Raw genomic sequence first — 22,137 nt, 5'->3', positions numbered from 1 at the left:
TTAGGAGAGGTTTCTCCAGAGATTCTGCAGATAATTAGAAGTGGAACATAGTCTCCATCATCCAAGACTTCTTAGATCTCGAATTTGGGTGAGGTCTAACAACCCATGGCCCATGTTTTCTTAATTTGTCCGAGCACATTCCTCCTGAATTAGCATGAGATTGTTCAACAGTTCACTTAAAAGAGTTCATTTTATGTTGTTCCCAAATTCTATTCAGATAATTTGTTTTTCTCCTAAGCAGTAGTTGTACCATACCTGACTCTCTGAATCTTCCACAGATCACACAACTGCACTAAAGAAGTAAAGGGACATGTCAGTTCTCACTACATGAAAAACTGTGTGCCAGGTTTTTCCACCTTTCCTAAGACATGATGGCACACTTAAAATTCTTCTTCCAGCATTAGGCAGTACCAAGGCCCTACATGTGAGCTGCAGTTAGATTGCCTCTAGATTAGCATTAGCTCTCTTTTGCTGTACCAGGCCCTCAAGATCATGTCTTGAATGGTCTCCATTCTTTCCTTTTGTTACCTGGTTTTGGTTTTGTTTAGTGGCAATTGTAGTGTTTTTAAAGTGCATGGAGTAACTCTTCAGTGTCTTACAAACAATACCTCATGTCATTGAAAACCTCTGCTGTACTATTAAAACAATCTGATAGAAAGGATGAGGACAAATTGTTTGGATGGGACTGCTTCAGGTTGTAACATTAATGCTTGCACTAGTAACATTAAATTTAAAAATATTATCTATAGTCAGCTGTACAGCAGGTGATACTAGACAGATGTTTAGCAAAGTAGTTTTGAGCAATTTTAGAAATATGCATCATACTAATAAATAGATTAATGATAGTACATGTATATTGTAGTTAATACATTGAGAACCTCAGAGAAACAGTGCCCTAATTTTGCTCCTCTGTAAGTTCACGGAAGAATTACTATTAAACTTGCTTAGAGATAAATTGAAACAAAATTGTGTACTTTTACATAAATGCATACAATAATTATTCTGTAAATTTAATGTGAAATCATAACTTCCATAAGGCAGGTAACAAAAATTCTTACCAATTTCACATCTAGAACCCTCCCTTTGATTTTGAGTACTTCTCTCAAAACAATGCATAAAAGCCTCATCACCCCCTAATTCTTATTCTGCTATTTTAATAGTTTGATTTCTTGGGGATGGAACTGCACAAAGCTTACTGATGTTGTAAGAAGACAGTCTGAGGCTTTCAGAACAGTTTTCTGTCGCTCATCATTCCCCTCAAACCCCACTGCAATGCAGCAGGGAATTGACAAGATTGCATTCAGAAAAAAGATTTTTAAGGAAGGGAATTACTGGATAGGCATCTAATTCATAGAGGGAATAACATTTTATATTTCGAGACTCTTAGGGATTCAAGCAAGGGAAAATTAGTATTTTGCTTATTGCATGGGGCTTTTTAAGTTTTGGAGTCTGCTGTTTGATTTGAAAGGGCCAGAATACCTTTTGCCTGTGGATTGCAGATGTTGAGAAGATTTGTCATCACTACGATCTGAATCTCCTGCAGTATGCATGACAACAGATTTACTCACTCAAATTTCTCAAATATTTCTTAACACACAGCTTTTAGGTTTAAATGAAAAGGATGTTGTATATTTATATGAATAGACAAGGGAAGTTTGGTTCTGAAACTCTGAGCATGTCATGAGAGGTATCTCTGCACATGTGCCACTGATTTCAGGACCTGAGGACCTGTTGAACCTGGATATGTAAATGGTCTATTATTCCTGAGTGACAAGTGGAGCCTGTAGCATGTTTTTTACTTCCATTTTCTCTTAAGTAGATGCCAGTATTTCAAACTTCTTGTTGTCATCTCTGAGCATCTCAAATCAATCTTAGGATATGAAAACAACTGGAAAGATTTGACTTGAAAGGCAGGTGGGGGGAATGGCGTTTTAACAAATTCTCTGAAGAGATTTTGGCGTGTTCTATCATACAAGAAATTGACCTGAGTGATTAAACAAAACCAGGCAATATGAAAACTGAGCTGGTGTAGTAAATTATTAGCTAATTTTTAGCCAGATGCAAGCTAAATCATTGATTTATTAATATTATTTTGAAAATTATATTAATATTAATAAACTTCTATTAATGGCAGTATAATTACTTATAACTATATAGCTATTCACATATGTGACAGTAATAAAGGAAGCTTTTGGTACTAAAATATATGGCTAAATTGTCTGGCAGTAGCTAGCTTTTAAATGGGTTTTTAAGTAATTCATAGTGAGTTTTAAATGACAACATTCAAATAACCAGAATATCAAGAATAATGTTTACTTGTCTTAAAGCTGGACAAGTCAGAAAACAGAAGAGCAAGTCTTTTCAGTCACATTCTAATGCAGACTGTAAATTCTAGATGTATTACTTTAAAAACAAATTTAGTGAAATTTATGTTCTTGAATCTTCTTCCTGTCAAACTAAAAGTTATATACTCAGTTAATGAAAAAGAGACAAATATGCAAAAATATTTAATGAATAAGAAATCAGAGATAATAATATAATTCTACTTTAATTTGGTAGTGTAAAATAGGTATTAGTATTCAAACATTTTTCAAAGTCAGTTTTTAGGATGAAAAGTTGTCAGATTGAGAATGGTACTTTTCCATCCTTTTACAGTTTACCTCCTGTTTGACTGTCTTCAGCTGTTTAATATCCTAACACATGGATGAGCAGTTCCAAAACTGTCATTTCAATATTTTGTAATAATCGGTGTAGAAACAAGCACCATTCTGTTAAATTTCACCTTAACACACAGTGCCTTTCATTTGTGTTACAAATGATACTTTTGATAATAAAGGCATCACTTTCTTGGCAACATGTATCATAACATACACTTAGAGATACCTTGGATTTTAAAAGAAACAGTATGTTTCAGCAGTTGTTAGATTCTGACAGCTGCTCCTTTAAAAATTTTTCTTATTTTAGTAATGGGCATTTTCTATTCATTCTTTGGACAATTTTGCCCTCTTAAGTGAAATGAGAATAATGCAGAACTCCCCTGGTGGTCTAGCTGCTCACAATTATGCTGTACTTGCAGTAAAAAATCAAATTAGGGGTAACAGCTGAGTCTACTTGTACTGATAAAAAAATCTATGTAAAAAAATACTGATAAAAAAAAGCTGTTGCTTGTGAGTGAGCAGTTCAGAAAGAAATCTGAAGACGAAAAATCCTAACTGAACTGATGCCCACCACATTTCATCTTTCTCAAGCAATTTCAGAGATTATTATGTTTTTTAAATCAGTCTAAAACTGGTTGCATTGCCACCTCAGTAGTATGTGTTGTTTCCAAAATCACCTTTCATAAATGCAGGAAAATTATAGCAAATGTAATTGAATAAAGGATTTTCGATTCAAGTTTCTTTTGGGAAAAAGATTGCCATAATTGACAGCTATGTTGCATCTTAATTAAATTGGATGCAAAATACACAGCTGTGATAATTAGATGGAAAGTTGTCACTAGACGTTAGCTTTGTGTTTTACTTTATATATTACAACATGTAGTAATTGATTTCTGAGAGGAAAGTATAACCTAAGGAAGGGCTTTAGTAGAGGAGCATAGCAACAAGATCACCCACTCTTGACTCGGTTTTTTGTTACTTTTGGTGTCACTATGTAAAACCTTATTCAAGGTACCTCATTCCAGAGTATGAGCTATTTTTTCCTGCTATTTTAGAACATTTTTGTACTTACCTCTTATTAGTGATTTCAGTCTGCTTCATGTGCTGATCTCACACAAGAGACTTGTGAAGTGTCTTAGATTTATCTGTGAAATAAATCTAAACATTGCAATGTACTGAGATTATAACTTTCAAAACATCACACTCCAAAGATAGGGAGAGACATTCAGGGTTTTGATTTCAGCATTTTTAGCCTTTTCATGACACCAACCCCATTACAGTTTTTCAAAACAAAGTATTAGTTTGCCTTTGTTTGGTTTTGAGGGGTGGGGGTGTTTTGTTTCATTTTTGTTTAGAGAAGTCTGCTTTCCATATGTTAAAAAAAATTTAGAAAATAACAGGGGAATTTTGTGTTGTACTTTATATGTTGCATGTTCATTTTGCAGCAGGAAGACATTAATGCTAGGGATAATTCTGGATGCATTTCCTTGAGCATTGAAAAGACAGTTTCTATTTTGGTACATGCTTGAGTACTTAACCCTTCTACAGCATCCTGCACAATTTTTTCTTCCTACATTCCTACAAAAACGTTTGTTGTACTGGCTAAAGTCATTCCAGTGTTTCCCCTCAAACCCTGTTTTGGGTTTACAGCTTTATTTCCATTGCCTTTTACAGACCTCTGATGTCAAATGGAGCTGCAGACTCTTTGTATAGAAACCCCTGTCTGGGGCAAGGCAATTTGTACAACCAAAGTTTGGACCCAGCTCACAGAACTATGGGAGGCAAGAAGCTGCATAATTCCAAAGGAAGTTATTCCTCCATCTTGTAGATCTTGTGACTCCAGAGTTTTGATTCAATTCAAAATCACCTGTTCCAAGTCATTGCAAACTCTATTTAGTATTATAGCCTTTTTTTTTTTTCTAAACACTGTCTTCCATATATGCTGATGAGCCCAGTACTTTAAAAAATTAAGGTGTATTTGGGCCATTTGCTGTTAAAAAAGTCCAGGGTGTGGACCTTAACTCTTGGCAGATGTTTTACATAATTTTCGAAAGTTATAAATTGTAAGCCAGATTTTCACATGATCATCTGCATGAATAATGTGACTTGTGACTAGTTCCAGAGAAAAAATAAGGCTGCTATGCTACATTTCTCCTAATATCTAAACCTTGTCTTTGTTAGATGAGAAACTTCTGCCAGAACGTGAGGACAATTAGTCTTTTTCTTTTTTCAATCCCTGATTTGGAAACTTACCAGAACTACAGCTGTTTTAGCAAGCTGCTTCCAAAATGCCAACATTAATGTTAGCTATGACCATTATATTTGATGTCATAATGCATGTAAAAACCCCTTTGTGGGAAAAAAAAATTGTTAATGTTCATTTCAACTCATTAGGATAGGATGCTGAACCAAGATGTCCTAATACACAGAAACTATTTCCATGTTCATCTAGAAATAAAACTTCACCTGATTCTTATATTCCAAGACTTCTTTTAATTCAAAGCAGTATCAGCTCTTACTGTGTACTTTTATTTTGAAGAGGCTTTACGCATTCTGTCATCTTAGTTACGTAGAAATCTTTATTGATTTTCAGCCTTTCAAAGGCAGTGAAATCTTCCTGCCATTAAAATTCTCTGTGACCATGGCAAACTTTGGAATGCAAACCTGAAGTGTGCTGATAACATGCTTTTTTAATAAATAAATATTTTATATTTATAAAATCTGCTGTGCCTTTCTTGCATCTTTAAGTAGGAGATTAAAAACAGTGGAGGTGGTTCAGAAAGAAAATCTATTATTAATTTAGTGGAAGTAGTTAGATGCTCATCTCCTGTGCAGCTCTTAAAATATTTAGTTCTTTAATGACAGTAATATGTTCATTATAATGAATTACATTCTAGGAGAATCATTTTCCAACAAGGATTGTGCTTCATTGAAAATATTTGAGACATCATAAAAAATTAACCATATCAATTATTTCATTAAAGCAAAGTCTCAGGTTTTTTTTATTCAGATAATGTTCTAAACTGCCACAATGTGACTCTATTTGTGTTTATTTTACCAAGGAAGAAATGAACATAGTGGGATTTTTCAACATAAATGAATGTATTATTGATTTGACATAACTACAAGAGCCTCTTCTGGTTGAATGTTTCATAGGTTTTGATTCTTAAATTCACAAATCAATCTTAAGACAAATTTCAGTTAAAGTACTACTAGAATCACTTTTATCAATGGCTGTCATTAGTAATATGTGGGACTGCAACAGTATCCTAGGACTATTCGGCTTTAAATAAATAAGGAGAATAATACTGTCTAGTACACCAAAAAAAAAAAAAAAAGGTCTGTCTAGTAATACCTAGAAAGAGGGAAGAGAATAGGCTGGGATGCATCCCACAAATAATGTAGCGAGGGCAACCACTGGCACAGAGCTTTTTAGCTTCAGTTGCTTAGATGCTGCTTTTACTTTGTCCTTTTTCTTCACTTGCTTTGGAGCTGGCTTTTAACTTAGGTGGTTCTACACTTGCCAGTTCTTGACAACTATGGGTATTTGGGTGAATAAAAATTACCTCAGATAAATATTGTCAGAGGGATGACTGTGGGCTGGGGGAACCTACATGCAAGGCAGTGAGGAGTCTGGCATTTTTTGGGAATGCTGACTCACTGCCCGGAACGTCCTTGGGAGTACCCCTTGGGTCTTGTGATGGCAGGCAAGAACTGCAGCAGTGTCAGCTTTGCTAGCTCACTTTTATTAAAAATAGATCAGAGACAAGGTTAAAGTGAAGTATGGCACCTGCACAACCGGCTTACCAGCATTAGCATCTTCCAGAGAAGGCACTGCTTTTAATTTAAGTTTATTTTTACTACCATAAGAGTGTCCTCAGTGGCGAGGCAGCTTCCACTCACACCCCTGCTGGTGTGATGGGGCTGTGCTCTGTGGGAAGCCTGCGGCAGAGCCTAGAGGCAAACAAGCATCTCAGCATCTTAACCACAAGCACATCCTCCCACTGTGCTCACCCCCTAGCTTTAAACAGCACTAGTAGGGGAGTTTTCTGTGTTAATGGGCTTGTTTCACTTTAACCTCTGCCTGATTTCATCAATAACTTGGATATACTAGGTGGAAAAATAATCTGGGGATTTTTATTTTTTTTTAAGTAATTTTGGGATAAAAGTGAAAGAATCTTGGTTTCCTGCATTCTTTTCATTATTGCTTCATATTAATTTATTTCATCCGAATCTCCTCTCCATTCTTAAACATCCCACGCACTGGATTCCATCCTCCAGTGTTGGCAACATCCCTGGATCCACAGTCCCGCCTCTGCAGAGTTAGCCCTGTCCATGGGACGCTATGCTCACTTGAGTATGGTAATCTCTACAGCTGTTAGCCTGGAATGCTTACCCCTGCTCATTTGTGTCCTAAACCTCTTACTGAGTAGGCCAGAAAGAAAATCAATGCATAATGTGCAGTCATATTGTGGTAAACAATTCATTGTGAGCTTCAGAAAGTGTCCAGCATTGTTTTTGAGTAAAGCAGGAGAACAGTGCTGAACCTCCTTGGAAGTGGAGTCTCTGATAGAGTAATGGTTATAGCACCATCTCAGCTGCTTTGGTGTTTGTTTTCTTTTTTTTCTAAATATAAATAGAGGATCACTATTAGAGGGTATTTTAATGTTTCAGAATGTTCTAGATGCAAGACAATAATAATTCAGAGCAGCCAGACTAGGACCTTATGTTTTTTTCAAACTTCATAGGTATCGGGATGCAGTGGATTTAATAATGGATTTGTAACTATTATAATGCTACTAATCTCTGAAGTGGTTTTGAGCAGTTATTGGAAGAAAAGGATCTATTTCTAAACAGTAGCATTGTGGGATCTCAAGCAATTCACAAATTCCAGGTCCAAAAAATTAATTTGGACAGTTGGGAAACTGACTATTTTGGCCATCTCAGTACACACAACCTAACAGCAAAAAAAACTTATCGCTACTGTGAAAATCTATGAGGGCCTTTCAGAGTCTGCTGTGGTGCTCACATTTTAATGCTGTGCTTTCCAAGGTATATATATTGGAGCAGAGGAAAGAAGCTCTCAGGTTCTTTTCCTTGCTGTGTCATAGGAAGAAAATAAACTTTATGAAAAATACCATCTCCAGTAGGATTATAAGCAATGTCTGGCTAGTTAAACTTACAGAGGACATTCCTGTAGGCTGATGTTAGTTGCCTTTTATTCCTAGCAGAAGGACTTTCAGATTAAGAGGAAATTATTTTATTCAGGGTACTCACTAGTTCTTGGCCACTGACAGTTCATAGGAATTGCACCACTGGTTGTTCTTCAACATTTTCTTTGTAAAGGAAACCTGTTCTTCCATACTATTGATTAAAGGTGGGGCAGAGAGAAAGGCTGTTGATTGCCTATAATGGGTCAATTTTTTAAAGGCTTTGACTGCAGGAGTTATTATTACTTCAAGTTTGCTTGACCAAATATTCCTGAAGGAACTGCTCTTTTGTTTGTCAGTTTTCTGGGGTTTTTTGTGCAAACTTCTAGTCACTGCCCATAAAAAACAGAGCCCATTTGAAGTGTTGCAAATCACTTCATGAGGGAGTTGAAGACAAAGGTAATCAATTCGTTCCAACATCAAGAATATTTAATTACATATTGAAGAGACAATGGTCTTCTCTGGGATTTGCTACTTTTAAGCAGAATTTCATAATTCATATTTATTTGATGCTTTCCAATGATTATTTGGTATTGGGCACTTGTAAGCATTCACAGTAGTTGTGCAAAATGCAGTCCAGTCTGACTTCCTCTGTAAGACCTGATGCAGGCCCTTTGTTATGAGATGTAATTTGTGTTTTGATTTCACTTATTGCCAGTCACTTTGATAAATGACATCTTGGAAGAAGCTCAATGCAAATCAGTGTTCAATGCAAATCCAGTATTGAGTGGAGATTCTTTCCTAGCTACATTTGCTGCCCAGTGGGCAGATACCTTCTAGGGCATTTCCACGAGGGATACGCTAAGGAAAGAGCTCCATGGATGCAGTTACAGAGAGCTGTGTGCCAAGGAGAGACGCAGCTTAGGAGTGACTTTCTGAAGCACAGGGCCTGCACCAGGCCAGCAGCTTCACCACACTCCTCTTTACAGTCCTGCTCTTACAGGAATTTTGGTTTGTTTTAGGCCAAAGAGCTGCCGACGTTCAAAGACAATGATTTTATTAATGATGGCCAAAAGATTCATATCGATGAGAATAACAAAAAGATGTTCCTTGAGAAACTCAAAAAGGATGTTGAGGTAAGAATGTGTCTGTTCTGTTACGTGTGGTTAAAATGTGTGGCAAATTATGGATGTCCCAGGAAATCATACCTGTAATTCAATAGTAAAAGCTCTTGTTTATAAAACTGTAAACACTGGCTGTTTTAAATGAAACACAATTTAAACTTTCAGGAGTTGGTCAGTGCTTTGCTGATGTGATAAATGGCTTGCTGCCATAGCTGGTTGCCATACATTGTTCCTGCCTTGATGATGTGATGTTAAAATGATGGTACTGCTTAGGACTTAAATGCTTTACAAGCCTAGTACTTCCAAATGCCCCTGAGAGAGAGGTGAGTATTGTTAGTTGTATTTTACAGGTGGAGGTCCCTCAGAGCTAAGGCCAAACATGGACTGTAGTCCATATCAGAGGAGGGGCATCTCCCCTGCTCACAGCTGCACATGACCTTTTTGTTTAATAATAGTAATCCAGCTTTAAATCATTCTTAGTATCACAACAGTAGAGTGCTTCAGTAATCTAAATGCAGCAACTGGATTCTCATCTTAATATAGTCTTTAATATACATTTGTAATTTATTTGGCTGAATATAGTAAATACTTGAAAGAAAAGTGTTAATGTATGAATTTAATGAAATATTTTTACTGATTTTGTTCAGCTAATAAAATAAACATCAGACTAACTTGCTCACACAACTTGCCTTTAGTTTGTATAATTTAAAATATTATTCCTAAACATGGTACTTTGCAGCTTATACTCAAAGACTAAAATCTGTTTTCAAGTGAAAAGGCAGATTTGGAAGAGACTTGGTAGCAAAATGTGTCTGTGACTTAATAAGACTTTCAGTTATTTATACCAAAAGAACTCTGTGAATTGACTTTCTGAACTCTTCAGATCTGCATCTCATTAGTTGTACAAAACAAAATACTGTTACTTTAGAATTTACCCAATAATTTGCTTCTGAGGAAATCTAATTTCCCATCATAGTAACAATGGGAAATTTATGATGGTGAGGATGATGAAAACATAAATACCTTGTGAAATACCAATGTGTGTTTATTTTATATTTAAAATATAGTGCTCTACTGATGTCACAGCTCTAGAGATAAGTTTATTTGGGTTAAAATTTTGTGCTCTTTTAACATGTTGCTGACTACTGCTTTTACAGTAAGTAAGTTGCAGATAATATCTTAAGTGTGAGGAAGGGATGTGGAAGATACTTTCCTACCCTGAAAAGTAGATTGTCTATGAACTATATTATTTACCAGACTGAGAATATAATGGAAGATTATGACTTGAGAGGCTGTTTTTATGGGTTTGAAGTTTATACAGAGAATTGTTTAATATCCATGTAAACCACTAGTGTGAAGTGATCTGGCTCCTGATTTTGACAATGGCAAGCTATTCTTTAACCTTGGTTTTCTTTTGTTGGTTCTTTTGCCCTTACTAGATAACTGATAGACACACTTTGTAACCAATGTGTTAAAGCACACATTTCACTACAATGAAAAGAAATGCACAGTACTTAGTATATTATCTTATCAGACAATATTTATAGTTTAACATATAATAGAGTACTATTCTGAGCTATACAGCTTTCTCTCTGTTTTTTTTTACATTAAGCTTTGTTTATATATTTCTCCCCTAATCAAGTCCTCTGTCCCCTTCCTGTGTTCAGACACAAATTATTACTGCTATTTTGATGTCCCTTGTCTTTTCTCCCATCTCCTTATTCCACTGCAAGTGTCCCGAGAAAAACTACATATTTTTTCTATTTAAAATCAGATTTTTTTTTTTCCAATTTGTATCTTACTGTTTTTTCCCCAAGAGTCCGTTCTCTTTCATGCTGTTCTTTATTATTATTGGTAGATTTTTTTCCCCCTGTATTTACCAAGTAGTGACTAATATGCCTGGAGTTCTTCTACCCCCTTGCCTTTGCCCAGTCTCATCTATTTGTCTTGTATATTGTGCATCATGTCTTCAAACTTAGATCCCTTCCAGTCTTGTGAAGTCTACTTTTTATTTTACTGAAATAAATTATACTGAAATCAATTTAAAGCAGTTTCTTCTTCTTAAAACCTCATCTCAGTCTCACAATATTTCTTCTAGAACTTTAATTTACAGTTGTCTCCAGCTTGTCTACTTTCTCAGAATCAGATTTTGACAAACCGGAGTTTCTCATTACCTAATATTTTATCTTTTTCAGTGATCACAATCACTAGCTCTGTGCCAAAGTCTAGCTCAAATGCCTTCTTCCCTGGTCTGCTCTAACTTCCTTTTTATAACCATTTAGTGTTTATAAAAACTGAAGCAATTTTTATTTTAAGCCACTTTCTCTACATACCACAAGCATGGTCTTCACAAGTTTGAAATCACAGTACTTCTTTTAAGCTTCAGCACAACTCTGTCCTGCCTATCCCTCACCCCCTTGAGCTGCTTATCCCGTTTTCCTGCTTTTATGCCTTCCTTATATCCATCCTCCTCTTTCTGCCTTATCCCATTCTCCTCAACTAAAATAACTTTGTTTGTACATAGAGTGTATTCATCTTTCAATTTCCTAACATCTCCCATCCTTACTCTTTATTCAAAACCACCCTTCCATTCATGTACGTGTTTTGCTTTCGTGATGCAAATCATGAGCCTGTCACTGAAGAGAATACATCACTTCATGTCTTCAAAGTGTAAAACTTCACAGCTTTTCCACTGCAAGAATTTTTGAACACTTTTCATGGTTCTTTAATTAAAGACTTAAAAGGGATTGGGAGGGTGGGTTCAGCTCATAGTGTGCTCTACATCTGATAGCACAGAGGCTGCTCTGGACACTGAGCTGTGACAGAGCAGTCCCTACCTCAAGTGCGTGATCTTAGGCACCACAACATAAGGAAGATACAAAGCTGTCCGAAGGAGGGCAGAGAGGATGGTGGCACAGCACCAAGCCTGACAGAGTTCAAGAAGCATTTGATCAATGTTCTCAGGCACATGGTGTGACTCTTGGGAATGTTTCTGTACAGCAGGACCAAGAGTTGGACTTGATAATCCTTGGGGGTCACTTCTAACCCAGGATATTCTATGAATCTGTAATTCAACTGAAACATGAGACAGTATTAATAGCTTACAAGCACACTGGTCTCCACTACTCACATTTTTTTTTCCCTGAGTCTTTTGGAAGAGTGGGCTACAGTATAAGTTTCAAGTGATTTGTGTGCTGCTAATACATTTTAGTAAAATCGGGTATTTCTTTTCCAGCTTTATCACTTAAACTTCCCTTTTGCTCTCTCAGAAGTGCCTTAGAAGTTTTTCTCAACTGGTGATACCTTTGTGTAACTTCTGTTTGTAAGTGAAGCTTACGTTTTTCAGCAATATTGATAGACTGCTTATTATCACTTTCTAGTTCCTTGCTCAGTTAAAACTCATGGACTACAGCTTGCTGGTTGGAATTCATGATGTTGAAAGAGCTGAACAGGAAGAAATAGAGTGTGAAGAGAATGATGGAGAAGAGGAAGGTGAAAGTGATGGGACCCACCCCATTGGAACCCCTCCAGACAGTCCAGGAAACACCCTGAACAGCTCACTGCCTTTGGCTCCAGGGGAATTTGATCCAGCTATTGATGTTTACGGAATAAAATCCCATGAAAGTAAGCAGTAAGAAATATTTTTATGTTAAGGTGGTTTGATTCTTGCATCAGACTTCTAGAGTCCTCACAAACATGTAAAGGCAAATGTAAACTGAAAAACAGAAGTTCTCTCTGTGGAAAAGGAAATTTGCTCTTTGGTGCAGCAGAAAGGAGAAGATTTCTATAATGCTTGGCTATTCCAGTTCACCAGTTCTTCAGCAGTTAATTCATGGGGTTTTCATCCCTTTTGGGAAGTCTAGTATCTATAGTTGGTCTTTTCTGACAGATAACACTGTTAAACACAGCCTAAAAAGAATGAGACAAGAAGCATTCCAAGTTATATTTCATTTTTTTGATTACTTTTGAAAATTTGTGCACTCATACCCACATTCTGTGTTGCAGCTAAGAAAATCATCATAAGGAGTGTGTAAGAAGCCTGAAACTGAGTTTAATGTTAGTGTGTAAAATTAAGTATAACTAGGTACTTCTGGCTGTTCAAGACGGGAAAGTTACATTTTCTTTTTGTTTGTAAGCATTGACATAGATAAATACATGGTTTTATTCATAAAGAAATATGATCTTAAGCTGCACAAGGAGAAGTTTAGGTTAGATGTCAGGAAAAAATTCTTCACTGAAAGAGTGGGCACTGGAATCATCTGCCCCAGGGACATGGTGGAGTCACCATCCCTAGACATGCTTAAAAAAGGACTGGACGTGGCACTCAGTGCCATGTTTTAGTTTTGATGAGGAGGTGTTAGGTCATAGTTTGGACTTGATGATCTCAAAGGTCTTTTCCAACTCAGTTCATTCTGTGATCCTGTTTGTTGACACAGAAGCATTACCTTTTATATAGAACTTCTTAGTTTTCCCACAAAGATGAAATCCACATTACTTTAACTGAGCAATAATTCATACTTCTGCATGCTAGTTTTTTATTTTGCACTCATTTAGGGGGTTTTGCATTATATATGACTGCAGTTAAACTCTCAATTAAAAACAGCTTGAGCTTGTGATTTTTAGACATCTTGGTTATGACTGACATTGATGTGTCTTAGCTGCTGATTGAGTCTTACTTGAGTCTCCTTTGTTAGAAGGAGGACTCGTTAAGATGTCTCAGAAGTCCTTACTGCCCTGTGTTTGCCGTTGGCAGATGCACCCAGGAAGGAGGTGTACTTCATGGCCATTATTGACATTCTTACTCATTATGATGCAAAAAAGAAAGCTGCCCATGCCGCAAAAACGGTAAAGCATGGGGTAAGTATCTGGCTTGGTTTCTTCCTCTTACTCCCTTTATATTCATGCATTTTTGTTTAGTGCCCTGATATGGGACTGTTCAGTAAATCTAGGGAAAGGCGAATTAGATCAGATTTTTTTTTATTTTTTCAAGTTTGATGTGCAATAAAAATGTAGAATAACTGCTATACATTACATACTGAGAGTGGAACTCCTTTTTCAGCTGTGTGCACAGCTTTCTCACCCACAAAGAGCTCTAGTGAGATGCTTTTTAAGACTTTGTCCTAAATTTGTGAGATGCGCCTTATTCTTGCAAACAAAGCTGTTCACCACTCTATGAAAGCTGTCATGAATCTAATTTTGGATGCAGGGCCCTAATGATGGTTTCATTATTTGGTACAGTCTGCTGAAAGCTAGTTCTTCAGCATATAACGTGGTTCACTCTAGAAGACTTCTTCAGGAAATAAAAAGTACAATTTACAAAATCAGACATAAAAATATAATTTATATATTAAATACTCAGAGACTGTTTGGTGAAAGCTTCTGTTTGACTGCCATTATTTCATTTTGACTGAAATTGCTGCTTAGCAGCAGACACCAAAGAACTGTGGTGAAACAGCCCAGTCTTCCAGGTTTATGATTTATATCTACTATTATCACTCCTGTGGTGATTTAACATTCAAATTTCATAAACTTCTTAAAAAGAGCATATTAATTCATGAGGCTAAAATCCCTCCTGTGTCTAAGTATCTAAAGGGTTAGGGCATTATGGGAAATTTTAGGCAAAGGGCTCTGGACTTTTTAGTTACAGTAGAGAATGATGTGACCTGGCCTGTAGGAGGTATTTTTTTTTGTCTCTATAAAGCAATGCTCTCATTACTCTGCTTTCTGGACAGCTGAAAGTTGACACAGACCATATGCAGCCATTATCTGGCAATTATTACTGAACTTTGAAAGTAGCAGACTTTAAAATCTCACACTTCTGGCTTAAATAACAGAAATATGTTGTGAGTAATCGCTGTGATTATTGAAGCTGATTGTGATTAGAACTTATTACAGAACATTACTTTCATACATCTATTTTGTTTATTTCTCTGTCTCCATCCTGAGCCACATCATACTGAAGTTCATTTGTTAATTGTATGCATGCAGCTTTCCTCTTTTGTAAAACAGGAAAAATATAAATAAATATGTGGGTAAGGCTCTGAAAAACTCCAGTAAAAATATAAATGAAATCATGACTTCATTGAAATAACAATTGTATGGCTTATTCAGTGAGTGCAGATTTAAATGCGTAAATGTTGAAGAAGTGTTGCTCTTACCATGTATTTCAAACTAGGCTATGTAGCATTCAGGTAACAATACCTGTTACACAACTGTTGATGTGCCAGATCTAAGTATGGCAGTTCAGTCTTCTCTGTATGTGTCTCTTGAGAGCTGCTCAAGAGACCAGAATCTGCTGGTGAATCAATGGGTAGCATGGCTAATGTGCTGTAAAAATTCATGCAGGAGACTGAAGTACAACGAAAGTAAAGAGAAACATGGAAAGTAAAAAGAAAATTTTTCAGAAATGGAAGATAGTTATTACAGGGGTGAGTACTGACTATCAGTGTCCTCCTGTGAAGCCTAAAAAGGCACCAGTAAGATTCTAATTGAGGGCCATTACAATTTGTGTTTCTAGTCTCTGGTTCTGAAACTGCACATGAAATTTATTAACATCCTCCATCACAAAAGCATCAAATAAAACACTGGTTCTTCCTTCTTTCTTCTCCCAATTCTCTGTATAGGCTGGTGCAGAAATTTCAACTGTTAATCCAGAACAGTATTCAAAGCGCTTCTTGGACTTTATTGCCAACATCTTGACGTAACCTATCATGTTACATAGGACAGACACAAGACCTGGGGACAGCAGCAGTGGCTACAAGTGTAGGGAAAGAAAGGAACTCAGAGAAGCACTCATCTTACAGAAAGCAACCCCTTTGTTTACATCTGCTGGCAAAGATGACTGAAGTGGGGTGGAGTACTTGCTTTAACAGCTGCCTGATATTCCCAGCATAGTTCTAGCTATTTCTGACTCTTTTGTGTGTGCAAAAAAAAAGAATTAAAATAATTTAAATAAATAGAACAGCTTACTCAGAGTGCACTGTGACAGTAATACTCTGATGCTACCAGCTGAAATGGAATAAATGAGCAAAGAGGCGCGGGGTGGGGGTGGGAAAGAGTAAATGCATGTTAAATTTACAATATTGATATCAAATTGTAAACTGTGGATCGGTTTATTTTTTGAAAAAAGATACATGACAGTATTCTTCATGATGATGATGATGGTGATTATACTGGAGACCTTACTGCGAATGTTACACTTACACCCTGCACACTGGCACTCCTTAAAACACAGCTGCAACAGCCCTTGGTGCCGGAGGCTTTTCCCTTTTGGTTCCTAGCAGTTTGGTTTTTTCCTTTTCTTTCTTCTCTCTCCCATTTTTTGTCTTCTTTTTCAGCACATTGCATCAGGAAGTTCAGCCTCTCAGACATCTGAGAGCTGGCATCTCTTAACTTACAAAGAGCTAACATAATTCATGCTATGTGTACATTTTTGCTATAGTAAACTTACATTAAGGGAAAACTTTGCTTATTTCTCTTTGTTACCTGAAGTTTTCATTTGTTTTGTACTCTTGCAATATAGGAACTAATAATGTTACAAGTGTAAGAAATGCTTATCTGAAGAAGCGCATAGTTTTGGGCAATAGTAGCTCCATCTTCTACCCATCCTGAAAGATGTGCACACTGATAGAAATTCCATTCCCTTGTAATTTACTGGGAATTTGAAGTTTAAATGCTTATGTTGTACTGTTGAAATAGCGGTATTTTATTATAGATTATCCCTTGAATAATGAACCCTGAATTTTACTGTTTACATTATTAGGAAAGCAGGGATATTTCTGAATTTCAGAGCCGTGTACAATATAAGACTTTTGAGTTTACATGTAAAGTTATTTTGCAGTACAAATGAAGTAATGTTTGTCATCTTCCAAGAGGTAATGTGCAGTAGTGTACTAAAGTGAATGTCTCGCTCACCTCCATGATAGACTCTTTTACAATAAAATGCGAAAGGATATTTCGGAGGGATTTTTCCCAAGGTTGTCTTTCAGCATCAAAATGACCTGTCCTACCATTTACTCAATTTTGATTGTATAGTACATTGCCTGAAACTGTGCTGATCATGTTTAACTTGTTTAAAATTTTTAAACAACATTGTATTCCTTCTCCTCTTGTATTTTTCCCTGAAAGACTCCATGCTTGAAAGAAACAAATTTACATATGCTTAAAAGTTTATCTACTTATACACTGTGCTAAAGCTGTGCCTTTAAAATTTCTTTCTTGAAATTGTTAGATTTTGTAGGCAACGTAAGAGAAGTCAAACCTCCCTCTCATCATCTCTAACTGGGATCAGGAGTGCCAGCATGCCTTCTCCATAACTAATGTCAGTGCTGCTCAGCCTGTAACTGTGCATAACCTACGTTGTGGTTCACTTCAGAGGAGCCCCTACAACAGCAACCCCTTAATTACACTCTCTTCAGCGGCCAAAGGCAATACTATCCCTGTTGCTGTGTACTAATTTTGCTTCCTTTCCCCAACCTTTCCCACAGGGTTTTTTGTTACATTTGACTTAGTGATGTCTGCAGCACTGTAATGTATGTGTATACTTTTGTATTGTATTTAAATAAGTTGGTACTGTGGCTTGATTTTTTTTTTTTTGTCCTTTCCCTAAACACCCTGGTTGTCTACGTTCTCACCCAAGTTTCGTTTTCTGAAGCTTCTGAAGGTATGAGGCCACAGGGAGACTCTGGAGTAAAAATAAGGTACTTGGAGTACATATTTAATTGCGGCCAACGAGTGTACATTTTTAGACCATTTTTGACATTTACAGCAAAGCATTCTTTTTGTCTGTGTAGCATTTTTGTCACTCACTCTTGTTGATAAACCGTTTATTTGGACAGGGCAAGGAAGACTCATTATTGTGTATGTTAGTGCTTAGATTACACTCCAAACATGAGCAAGGCTTTATAAAATAAAGCACTTTGATGACTCACTAGGTAAATCCTTTGTTCTTGTGTTTTACCTGTGGTTTTGATTGCTTACAGATGAATTTTGGATGTTAAATGCCTGTATCACAAAGGAAAAAAAATTAAGACAAAATTTAAACTTTAAGTTTTTCACTAGATTCTAACTTGCTTCTTCCATGCTTACTTTAAGGGGCCTGGAATATTTAGTCTTTGGGGTTTTGGGCTAAGACTGGTTCTGAGAGCAAATACTGAGGTTTGTAATTGGCAAATCTGTGGACTAAATCCTAGTATTAATAATAAAATGGGAAGATCATCCACAATAGTTAATTGATAGAAGGATTGGCAGAACTTTGCTAGTTGTGATCTTATGCTAGACCAATTCTTTTTAAAGTATTTGGGAATAAGTCCAAACTTTCATGGGAAGGGAGGGAGAGAGGGTTTTCAAGACTTTGATTGTCGGGACTTTCAGTGTGTGATACAGCCTGTGCTGCACATTGTGGGCAAATGGTAGAAAAGTGTCTTTTTGACTTTATTCTGATTTAACTTTTAATTCTTTTTAATACATTTGTCACTTTGGGTTTTTTCAGTTTATTGCACAGATGTTGCAAAACAATATTTCCAGCAGTATTACCTGTAAAATACATGACTGAGTTAATGATAAAGTAGATATACCCCAAAGACAAGGTGGCTGAGGAGCAATTCTGTTAAAAGTAGGTGAAATGATAGAGACTGGAGATTCAGCTTTTTAATTTCTCAAGGATGTCTGTAGTAATCTAAGGCTGCACTTCACACAGCTGCTCCAGCTGCTGGGAGTTTAGGGTGGGCATGGTGCTCGAGGAATGCTGCTCAAGTTACACGGCCCGTGAGCCACAGTGGGCAGCAAGCAGCTGCAGGACCCTGTCTTTAGCAGATGTGTGTATATAACAATGTGGAAGAAGTTATCTTTCCTGAAGGCAGTGATGATATCCCATGTAGGAGAACCAGCTGGTCTGTTAATGCAAGGACTGCAACAAAAGAAATAATTAAATTAAAATTCTTGGAAACAGTAATTTTCTGTCAACTGTATAACCTAAAGGTATACTCCAAATTTCCAGCTCCCTCTCTTGTGCACACTTCTTTTCCAAAGTAATACTAGTTAGCAAGTCCCTGCATCATGGGACCATTACATTCTGATGGTCTCAAAGCCTGCCTTTATCCAGTGCCTGCTCTCTATATGTGCAGTCCATTTGGTTTCTCTCAAACTCATATATTTAGTGGGGAAAAAATACAAAATAGCAGTTAACTTCAAGGAGAAATCTGTTTCATCTCTTTCTGTCCTGATTTCTCTACGGCAGGAATTGTTTCAGCAATCAGCATGTCCCTTACAAAGTCAAGTGACAAAACCTTTTAGTGTGAGGTGAAATCATTAACAATTGCTTTATTAAAACTGTTAAAAAACAGGTCTGGAGAGGACTTGAAGAGATAGTTGTAGTCTGTCCCAGAGCAGTTCAGCTGTAAATAAACATTGGTGAAAATTGAGTTAATCTTTCCCAGGGATGGTAGTTCCATGCCTTGCCTGTGCTATCCCTTCCCATGCCTCACTGGCTCTATCATTACAAAGATTTTTTTCCTAAAATCTTACCTGACTACATTACTACACTTTAATCTCATTAATATTTGTTCTGTCTACGGTGGACCCTAAGAACAGTTTATTCTCTTCTTCTTCCAGTTTCTCTTAATGTGATCCTGCCTCTATGTACTGAACAATGTAAATATTAGCTTTTGCACACATTAAATTGAATATTCCCTCTTTTATTTAACAAAATTATCAGAATGGTTAGAGCAAGGCAGAATGGCCTGTTCCATTTTAATTAAAAAAAAAAAAAAAGTTTAAATGGTGCTTCTTGAATTTCTGTTTTGAGAATTTCCTAGCCATTCATTTACCATCTATCTAATGAAAGAATTGTCATAATTGCTGTTTGCACAAAATGCAGTTTCAAAATGAGCACAGCTAATCCTTGGCTGTAGTTGTTGCTATAACTGCAATAAAATACTGCTTTTCTCTTTTCCCAAAGTAAACAATATCATGATCTTAGCTTTTCTTATCATATTCCCTTTTCACATCTTCCTGTCTCATCTGTTAGTGATAATCAAAATTATTATTTGGCTATAAGTATTAAGATACAAAAAATCATTTTTGCAAGGTGGCATAAATTCATTCTTACCCAGTACTCTGAATAAATGTAGGCATTTTAGTTATTGCCCAATATGTTTTGAGCTTATAAAAAGCTTCTACTTTGTTCCAACTCCACCTGATTCATTCATAGTGACTCATTTATTTAGCAGTGTGTGTCCTATTGGAATAAATGGTGTTTGTGTAAGAACCTTGCATTATGAAGAGGTTTAGCACTTCCACACAAGCCTGGACAGTAATTTAACTCATTACATTTCTGGTATTTCACCTTGCCCAAGGCCAAAGCACTCTACTTTCTTTTCCATTTTATGTATTTTTAAGTGGGTGCATAAAGCTATTTTGTTACAAGAATACCTCAGTCACTGTAATGTCTAGAGTGTGTGTGTGGTACCAAGGCAGAGAGAAGTGGCTCCAGTGGCTGGGCTGACAACAATTCTAGTTTGTCTTCCATCACCTGAGAATAACAGGGTCATGTTTGATTCTGGTTGAGAGGAAGTCCTGTGTTCCTGAGATTTGCCTATTTACCCTGTTTATACCTTGGATTGGAGCGATGCACAAGAATCCTTTCTGCCAAATAGGTCTGATTAATTAGCATTACTTTAACCAAACACATAATGCTAAATTGAACTTCACACTCTGGGTCAGGGCCCTATCTTCTTTTACACTGTGGAAATGTGTAACAAAATAAAACATTTTCTGCCTTTAAAGACTTTACTCTTTTAGTTCAGAAGTAAGTCTTAGATAGAAATTTATTTGTACATCAGCTGCACCAAGGACTTTGTATTTAAGGCATAAGAATATCAAATTGGACCGTGTGATGATCATCTCTTCATAGCATAGAATGGGAAGAACCTGCTTTTTGTTAAGCAGTGATGTGCATGCTTGCCTGCTTAGTACTGCTCTGCTGCTTCGGTGAGCAAAGATCTGTATGGAAGGAACTACAGTGTTTGATCTGATTACACTGTGAAGTGCTCTGGAGCAGAAGTTTGCAAGTCGTGTTTCACATGCCACAGGCTGCAGCATCTCTGTGCTGGGCTGCTCTTTCACCCCAGAATGCAGGAGAGTGGGATGGCACTGAGTCAGTTGAAAGAGAGAAAGCTGAGTGTGTCTGTGACTTTGAAACTTCACCCAGCAGTACAATGCTGCTTTTGGAGAGAGAAAAACATGCTTTCTGTACAATGCAGTGACCGGGCACAGCCAGCACAGCCTCTTGAGAGGAAAGTCCTGCTCATCAAACCTGATTTCCTTTTGTGACAAGGTAACCCAAGTGGTTTATCAAGGGGAGTCAGCTGATACAATGATATTTTTGTGTTTCAGTAAAGCTTTCAATGCTGTCTCTCATGGTGTCCTTCTGCACAAGATGTCCAGCTCACAGCTGGATAAACACATCATGTGATGGGTGAGCAGCTGGCTCACGGGTCGGGTAGAAAGGGTGACAGTGAATGGGGTGACCTCAGACTGGGGACCTGTCAGTAGTGGGGTTCCAGAGATTGCAGTAACAAGGGTTTAGGATAAGAGGAGAGCACAAACCAAAAAACCTTTTCTGAAGTGGCAAGGAAGAGACATAGCTGAGGCCAGTAAAGAAATAAAGCTGAGTATAAGAAACAAAATATAAAGCAACACAGAACATACTCCCTGAGTTTGGCATTATCAGCATCTGCTCTGGAGTTGGGCAGGACATGGGAGCAGAGAAAAATTTCAGACCATAAAGATTATGATGCCAAAAGGAAAGGCATAAATTACTACACTGACAACACCATAAAAGCGTTTTACAATAATTACCTTCTCACCTGAAATAATGAGAACAGTGCTATGGTGTAAGATTGGAAGTAGAGCGAACTGATCAGCGGGAACTGATCAGCCTAGAGAGCAGATGATAGCAACCCTAAAAAAAGCCTAAACCCACAGCATATTTATAAGCAATGCAGTAAAAGGTTCAGAGAGATACCCCTAAAACATAATTAAACTGCTGGACTTAGGTCATGTGATAGTATGCTGATACAGAAAAGACTGAGCAGGAAGATGGCTACATGGAACATTTCCATTATCAAAATAAGCTGTTTCTATCACCCAAACCACCCTTAGGAAATGCTTTGTTTGGATGGGATATTCTTTGGACAGAAACATTTC

At 36.9% G+C, this 22,137-nt stretch overlaps 1 protein-coding gene across 2 annotated transcripts in view; it reads left to right on the top strand.

Annotated features, from left to right (window-relative positions):
• PIP4K2A (phosphatidylinositol-5-phosphate 4-kinase type 2 alpha) overlaps positions 1–17,869 on the top strand; it is a 109,321-nt gene extending 91,452 nt beyond the window's left edge. Inside the window, exons 7-10 of one of the 2 annotated variants that reach the window (XM_005518740.3) lie at positions 8,830–8,943; positions 12,312–12,555; positions 13,685–13,788; positions 15,555–17,869. In XM_005518740.3, coding sequence (XP_005518797.1) covers positions 8,830–8,943; positions 12,312–12,555; positions 13,685–13,788; positions 15,555–15,635 — 543 coding nt within the window. In that variant the 3' untranslated portion in view covers positions 15,636–17,869. Of the gene's footprint in view, positions 1–8,829; positions 8,944–12,311; positions 12,556–13,684; positions 13,789–15,276; positions 15,349–15,554 lie in introns of those variants that run through there. The other variant, XM_088062238.1, reaches the window with a different exon arrangement.
• The last annotated feature ends 4,268 nt before the right edge of the window (positions 17,870–22,137 follow it).

The sequence above is a fragment of the Pseudopodoces humilis genome, chromosome 1, assembly GCF_049639895.1.
Source record: "Pseudopodoces humilis isolate 2021_Gansu_Grassland_sample_001 chromosome 1, ASM4963989v1, whole genome shotgun sequence".
In the NCBI taxonomy this organism is placed as follows: Eukaryota; Metazoa; Chordata; class Aves; order Passeriformes; family Paridae; genus Pseudopodoces; species Pseudopodoces humilis.
This window is presented reverse-complemented; position numbering and strand designations above follow the sequence as displayed.